A 7,825-nucleotide genomic window follows, 5' to 3' on the forward strand; every position below is an offset into this window, starting at 1 on the left:
GAGAAGCCCCCTGGATGAACAGGTGTGTAACCACGCCGAATGACGAAGACAGCCATAACACTCACCTTGGCGTCGATACTATGTAGGCTTCGGCAGAAAAAACAATGACGTGAATTGGGATGTCTCCGCAATCAGGCAAATAGAATAAAAATGCTCCCAGGGGATCTGTTCTTCAAAACCAAACAGAAAACGGTGGGCCTTTTACACTCCGGTACAGTGACAACGGAGAAGCGAAACAACACTGACGACCCTGCGCTAACTTCGAGGAACAGAAAACACGAAAACGTGTCAGTTTTCTTTAACGCGAAAGAACGTGAATAGGTGCGAGAGTATCGCTAAGCGTCCTTAAGAGACATTTCTTCCTCTTTGGCAGAAACCAGCTGCGCCTCCCGAACGAGCAAAGAGGTTAAATTCTTTGCTTTTATGAGATGGGGTTGCTTTCTGATGACTGAATTGCCAGGAGGGGGTGTATAGGCTACGTAGGATAAGACAAACTTGAAAACATACAAGACGTGAGAATGCGCATACTATTCTTGTGACTCTCGACGCCGCCACGAATCTCTAACTTGTGCACGCGTATAGAATTTCGGGGGTTTGGTAGTAAAACCCCATGTGCTGTACTTTTCTATACATACACATTTTTCCACAAAGCTAGTACTCGCCTTTATAGACAACGTGCTTTGAAAAGTACGGAGCAGTTAGTGTCTGGTTCGAAGGCAAACGATCATCACGATCGGTACAAAGATCAGCGTGTGCCACGGTGTATTTTTCGTACCATGCTTTCCCTGCCGTGTCCAAAAGAAGCATACTTGCATGTGTAAAGCCTTTCTCCGACATCTACACGAAACATACAGAAGGATAGCAGCTAGTCTAGGACACGTTGGATAAGGCTTTCTCTGACGTGTTTCGTTTCCGCATTCATATCCAGAGGCACGAGGGTTAGAGAGGTCGTTTGTCTTGTCGCGTTCAGCTTGAGATACGCGGTATATAGCAGCAGCTTGTTTTTTTGAGGTTTTTTAACATCTTCAGGGCACGTAAGGAAAGAGGGAAGGTGTACCTTTTCGCATCTGTTCATTTGTTTGTTGAACCCAAGAAATCCATCTACAAATTTTTGTTTGCTTTTGGTGTCAGACGCCAGAAATGGGGAATATCCTCGAGACTTGTTGCCAAGGCGACGATGAGCTTTCTGCGGCAATCATCGAACGTTTGAGCCACGGAGTGGAGATAACACGCCAAGCACTGCACGGCATGATCGACGCAGCGTGTGCGTTTTTTTCTCTCGTAGCCGGAAACACGGGACCCCAGGATGCCACAAAAAATATCGAGACAGGAACGCAGAAGGAAAAAGAAGGGACAGAAAGGGAGACCGAACAGGCAACATGACGAACCTTACAGGAGTGATTGAAATAAAAAGGGCACGAAAAAGGCGGGAGCGTGAGCAACGTTAGAAACCGTTTTCTTGTGTATGAGTGAATGAGCCGAGATTCGCAGGAAGACAGTTTCTGTAATGTGGCGTGCTTAGTCAGGTTTGCAATTTTCCACGAAAACAGGCGGCTGTTCAGTGGAAGAAGAACGGGGCGGCGTCTTGAACAACAAGCGAGACGCAAAAGTTAAAAACTTCATGCGTATTGTTTGCAGCCTTGTGCATTTGGTTTTCTGTTCCGGAATAGGCTCGCTTCTCTCTAGCACGCCGGCTCCTCTGCCACCAGCGGAAGGATGATTTTATTTTCCCTGATAACAGCGAGAATGCAGGATGCGCCGAAATGAATTGTGGAATACACACGTGAACAAGACACCTTCGGAAGCAAGGAATATCGAAGAGAAAACGAAAAACTCAAGAGAGCGAAAAAGAAACTAGACTATGCTTGCCCAGCTGAGCCGTGTGGAGGTGTCCCCATGGGGTATGTGGACCGTGTTGTTTTTTTTATACAGCAGCGCACGAACGCCTCTCGTGTTGTGCAAACGAATTTTTTCTGGTTCTGTCTTGTCGCGTTGCTCGTCTCATGTGGTGGGACCTTGGGTAACATTCGAAGCGACAGGTTTATCCTCTCGTGTTCCGACTCAGCCGTGTGAGGTCGTTCATGGCGATTCGATCCCATACTGGGAAGCTGTGGGCTGCAAGGACAGCCCAAAAAGAACTAAATGAGGTGTGCAAGAAAGAGACCGGCAAAGCGATTCACACACATTCACGAAGTTCTCTCATCGTCCGTCTGCTGATTCAGAATTGAGTTCTTGCAGCGATCGGGGCATCAACAGACGATTCTATCGATCCTCACAACACCGCTTGCCTACAGATTCCCCTCGTGATTCACTGTACTCGCGTACGCTAACGAGCACGAATTGACACTGCAATATCTACGCGCTGCTATATATTTGCAATACGAATCACGAATGTGTTCAGTCTGTTCGTACACACTTCCGGAATTCGCATTGCAGAACGCGGGCCCACCCAGAAACTCCGAGAACTTGCGCATTTCGTACGAGTAAAAAATTGTTCGGCACAAATATAGGGACTAAGATCACGTCGTGGTTCCACATTCTGGATTCTTGTTCCAGATACAGGAATACTTATGTTTGATCAATTCTGTGTTTGGACAACCTCGCGTGAGCAATAGCGACTTCTCCTTCAAGCGCAACGTCCCGTTCTGACGATACGTGACACACAACTGCCGACCGGGAGTGCCTCTCACACGGATCCCAACCAGTATTCACCTCTCTCTATATATAAATATATATTGATATGGATTCGTGTAGAGCGACAACGGGAAACAATGCACATATATATGCACAAGTAGAACACCTAGAAATTTGGCGGCATGTATACACGCAAGTAGGCATCTCGGCATGACACAGAGCTGCATATACAATGCCACGCATCTACAGGCATGGATGCACTCGGGGTAGCTAGATATGCCACGAGAGGGCGAGAGGCGTATCGCTATCGTTGGGTGACGTCTTGCACATTTCAGTGACACACGAGACAAACGTAAATATCTTTTCTTTGTCCAAGCTGAATCGTCGGTTTGGTCGCTTGTTGAGCCGAGCGGACCACCCAACCCCAGTCCAGCGGCCAGCAGCAACAAGACTGGCTCAGACTGCACCAACTGCGGCCTTTCACCCAAGATTGACCACAGACATACGCATGCATGCGGAGCCAGATCCACAGGCATACCTGAAGTCCGCAGCATTTGTAGTATCTGCAGATGCATGACCATGTATAAATCGCTACATACGTCGATGGGCGCAGAGACAACATAGTGTCTCTGCTTCCCTGAACTCGACGGAGGTGTCACATTCGACGCGAGCTCTCTGCGTTCACCTTCGCGCCTCTTCACGCACATGCATGCACAGCTGAGCTCCGTCTCCGTCTCTCGTTTCCCGACCTCTCAGGCGCTTGTTTCTTCATCTGTCAAGCCCAGATAATTGGCTGCGAGCATCAACTCCAAGGCAATGTCGCTTTCGACCTGGAATGCGCCGTTGTGCCCGCCTTCGCGGTTCCACTGTCTCCGGAAGTGGAGGTAATCGACCACCTTTTGCAGCACCCTATGTCGGATCGAAGGAAATCGGAGCTCTCGAGTTTTGCCCTCTTTGTAGAGCGCCGCACCGTCTCCCCCAGCGGCCAACATGCGCCGGAACATCGCACACTCTTCCGCGACCTCCCGCTCGACGGCAATCGGCGTGCCTTCACTCCCTATCAACTTCACAGTGCATGCAGCCTTCTCACTGCTACACTGAGGACGGCTCGCAGAGCACGAAGACAACTTTTCAGAGGAAGAAGAGGACGAAGAGGAGGAAGAGGACGATGAAGTAGAGGAGGAAGACGGAGAAGAAGGATTTCGGGCTGAGATCTCTCTTTTTTCTTGCGCGTGGCTAGTGTGGGGCGTGTCTGAAGATGCACTACCCCTCACTGTCTCACGATTCTCAGGAGAGCCGACGGATGGCCTTTGCTGCCCATTTTCCGCGGAACGTTCTGGATCAGCGGATCCGTCTGCGTGCGCCATCGTATCGTAAATAGAAAGGTGACTATTCTGAGACTTCTGTATCAGATGTGGAACGGAGCACTCCGCGGTTGCTCTTTCCCTTTAAACGCGTAAGTCCTTCCCATACACAGGACATATGATCCAACAGCGGAGACGTGTTCCTCCGCTGTGCTTCTGAGACGCTCTACACACACGACAATCACAAAGGCCTGCGAAAAAGAAACAAACGACTTCCTTCTTGCCTCAACAGCAAGCGACAGAGAACGCTGGAGGAAAACCTGACGGGGAAGATACCGCTTCGTTGCGATGAAGGAGGAGGGAAGACGTGAAGATGCAAACCTTGATCTCCTTACTTTCTACGTCGGTGGACATTCTCAAAAAGGTTGGCTATTTGACAAGGGGCGAGCACGCTTATGCTGTTGGGGTTGCTGCTCTGTTGATTCACGCCCTCGGCAACCAGTGAAAGAATTAAACGGCAGAGGAAAAAGGAAAGAGGAAAACGAAGAGGAAGAAAAGAAAAGAAAAGAAAAAAAGGAGGAGAGGTAAGGAAAACGTGTGCAGGCACAGACAGGTCGAGGAAAAGAAAGACAACTCGTTGTTTTTCAAGGCCGCTGGTCACGGAGCCCCGGAACTGTCCCCCAGGTTTTCTTCCAGTGACCTCAACAGACACAAAAAGACTGAAAAGTGAGAGTCTTCCACAGCAAAGGAGAAACGAGGTCACTTTTACGAAAATTTGGGAAAGGAAGTCGTAAAAAAAAACACAGCTGCCGAGCGCTTATCTCGTAAACAAGGCAGCGGCCGCAGATGCAGGGCCTTTTGAATAGAAGATCCCCGTCACTACGAAAAGTTGGAGGCTTGGGATCTCTGAGAGAGGATGAGGAGAAGAAACTTGACAAGAAGCAGTTTCCCAACGTGCCTTTACTTTACTTAGAGACAAAGAAGAGAGAGAATCGAAAAGAGAGCGGAAAGTCAGAAATGCATTCTTTTCACGCCGTTTCTGCATGTTGCGCACGACTTTTCCCTCCTCCCTTGCACACTAACCGCCAGGGTTGATTCAAGAAGATACATCGACAACTCCGGCCATAGTAAAGTACGAAGAAAGGCATTTTCTTTATGAGGTGCCCAATAAAGTGAAGCAAGAGCTACGGCAACATTAAATTCTGAGCAGGTGAGATGTCTGTAAAATCATTTCTTCGTCCAGAAGTCCACCACCACTTTTGATAGCTGCTTGGCCGGCAGAAGAGGTGTTCGCATGTTAGCCGAACCAGCGGTTCAATAGATTTTGAGCGTTATTCAGTGGCCTTGATCTTCTGGATCCGCACTGGTTTCTTCCTGAGTTTCCCAATGGAACCGCACGCCTTCGCTGCGCTCTTAAAATTTTCGTTCTGTCCGTTCACTCTTTTGCGCGACCAACCAAACTTCTCACGACGGAAATCGCAAGTCTGCCCGTTCCAGTGTGCAGTTCCTGCATGCGTGAACTCGAGTCGCCTCCCTCGGCTTCGAGGCGGAAAAGCCTTTCTTCACTTTTTGTGAAGAATTTCTTTGGTCACAAAACATCGCATTTCTGTGCAGAGTACGCCACGCGTAAAGGTCGCTTTATTCCCTGACGGTTGATTCGCGAAAACCGGCTGCGGGCTGACTCTGGCGCTGTTCCTTCTGCAAAATGAGTGACATCAAATATGAGCGCATTTTCTGCGCCGAACAAATCAATGTTCCTCCGGAGCTGCCTCCTTTGCTGAAAGAGTTCTCCAAGCAAGTGGGTTGTTGATTCACTGAATAATTTCCACTCCAAACTCAGGCTCCGGCGGAATAGCATCAAACAGCATGTGCATGCCATTGAAAAGGAGCGTACCTCGTCCGCCGACCATTGGCCTCTCAACGCGCAAATGTTTGGTTCCACAGTAGAGTGCTTTTGGAGGTTAAAATTCGAGTTTCACGCAACTTGTCACCTTTAAAAGGATCGAGGCGCATTACAGGGAAGAGCCGCTAGTGTCACAGAGTACCTACGTCACAGGTTTGATTGCAGTGCAGGCCCCTGCGAGCACTTCCTGCTGATACGATTTTGTGCACATTCGGTGCTCTCCTGAATCAAAAGTGTATAGGCAAACGTCTCTCAGATAGACCACTGGCGGAGAAGGCGCTGGAGCTGCTCAGCCGCTTGTGCACGAGACAGTGGCTCGAAAGCTTTTTCGCATGAGGACGCGTGAGCGGGAATGCGTTGCATCCTATTCAATTCTGATAAGAGCAACACGCTTCCGGACACTTCCAGCCAACAACAGAACGCAATTTGGTGGGGGCAGATACGGTGAGGTAGTGTTATCTCCATGCGAGAAAGAACCGACTGTATGGGAGTCTGTGTTGTGTAGCTCATTCGAGAGGATCCCACATGCGGTCTCACAGGTAAGCCTTTCCGTTTTCAAACACCCTTTTGCTTGAAACAGCCGAAAAAGGGGATAAACCAAAGAGGACACTCATACTTTGAGCGGCGCGCTGCCCAACGGTGAAAACGAAGCCGACGTGCCTGTCCCGAGGCAACGATCCAATTTGCAGCGCCAGAGATCCTTCCGCAAAACAAGAGACCGCCTTCACAACTGTGACAGTCTTGTACCGCTGACCAGCTGTTTCGATCCCATTTTGGTTGGGACACAAAAGTGCTTGCGTGTAAAACAGTCGGCCGGGTCCTTCACGTGCGAGAACAAAAGAGAACGCGTGTTGCGTGGGCGATGGAAAACGTTTTGCGAGCACAAATCCCTCTGGAACGACGGGCTAGAGAGGACCCACGAGCTCAAGTTGTGCAACGTCTCCATGCGGCGCAGATCGACTGGAGGCGGAACAAAAAATGTACGAGTGGTCATACGCTTTCTTCAAACGAAAGCTGGAAGAAGGTAAAACTCTTCTCAGGAGCGAATGACGGGTCACTGAAGTGAGAACTGCACTTCCGTCGCAGTCTAAAACACGTCCGTAGCGAAGCGGGGGCACGATATACTTGTAGAAGCTGTCTTTCCACTTCCAAAGCATATCTTGCCCTCCCTGCCTCTCAAACGCCAACTGCAGTATGTAGGTATATCTTCACAAAAGAGCAGAAAATGTGACTCGACATATACGGCCACAAGGATGTCAATGGTCATGTCTCAACAGTTTGTTACGCAGAGGAGACAATGACACGGAATAGGCTATACTTTAGACTGTGGTTCTGCTCGAGCCCCACGATGTAGCTTCGTTTCTGCCAGTATTACAGAGCATGTACTCACACTGCTATATATATATATATATATATATATATATATGCATGTTTGCTCGCATGCATTCATTAAAAAGTCATAAATATATATCCGCTAATACGTAATCCGTTTTCTTCGACGTGTCTGCGCCGACGACGCCTTTCTAAAAAAATACCTGCCGTTTGTCGCTTTCGGCTGGTCACGTCGTTCTGCTGGTCCCTGTTGGCAGGCAAACCCAATGTGCCAGTACCGCCTCAAGAGTTTCTGGAAAACTAGCGCATCCGGAAGTCCTTTCCTTTTTCGGTCCACTGCCCAAAGGTCTGTGTCTTAATACCTTTCCCGAGTCCGTGTTTGGATGTCCAACGGCGCGAGTAAAAGGCAGCCAAGGAGGTAGCGAACGTGTAGACAAAAACGCGATGGGTCGCTCAGACACCTGATTTATTCTGGAGCAACAGCACGACGGATGCGAAAACGAAACGGTTCCACGTCACGGTTTTTCTGGGATTGAGACGGCAGCGGGGAGAGAGCAAGGGGGCTGGGGGATAAACGCTCGCGCTGCAGTCCCTTGTGTCACCACCTGTTCCCTGCATTTGCCAGTTAGAGAAACCCCAGTCATACACTCAA

The 7,825-nt window shown here is 49.3% G+C and overlaps 1 protein-coding gene across 1 annotated transcript; it reads right to left on the minus strand.

Annotated features, from left to right (window-relative positions):
- Window positions 1-3,386: 3,386 nt before the first annotated feature.
- NCLIV_042880 (putative elongin c) lies at window positions 3,387-4,001 on the minus strand (the record flags this gene model as incomplete). Its single annotated transcript, XM_003881205.1, has 1 exon — window positions 3,387-4,001. One exon carries the CDS (start codon window positions 3,999-4,001, stop codon window positions 3,387-3,389), a length of 615 nt encoding a protein of 204 aa, XP_003881254.1.
- Window positions 4,002-7,825: the final 3,824 nt, after the last annotated feature.

This window comes from Neospora caninum, chromosome IX, assembly GCF_000208865.1.
Source record: "Neospora caninum Liverpool complete genome, chromosome IX".
NCBI classification, from domain to species: domain Eukaryota; phylum Apicomplexa; class Conoidasida; order Eucoccidiorida; family Sarcocystidae; genus Neospora; species Neospora caninum.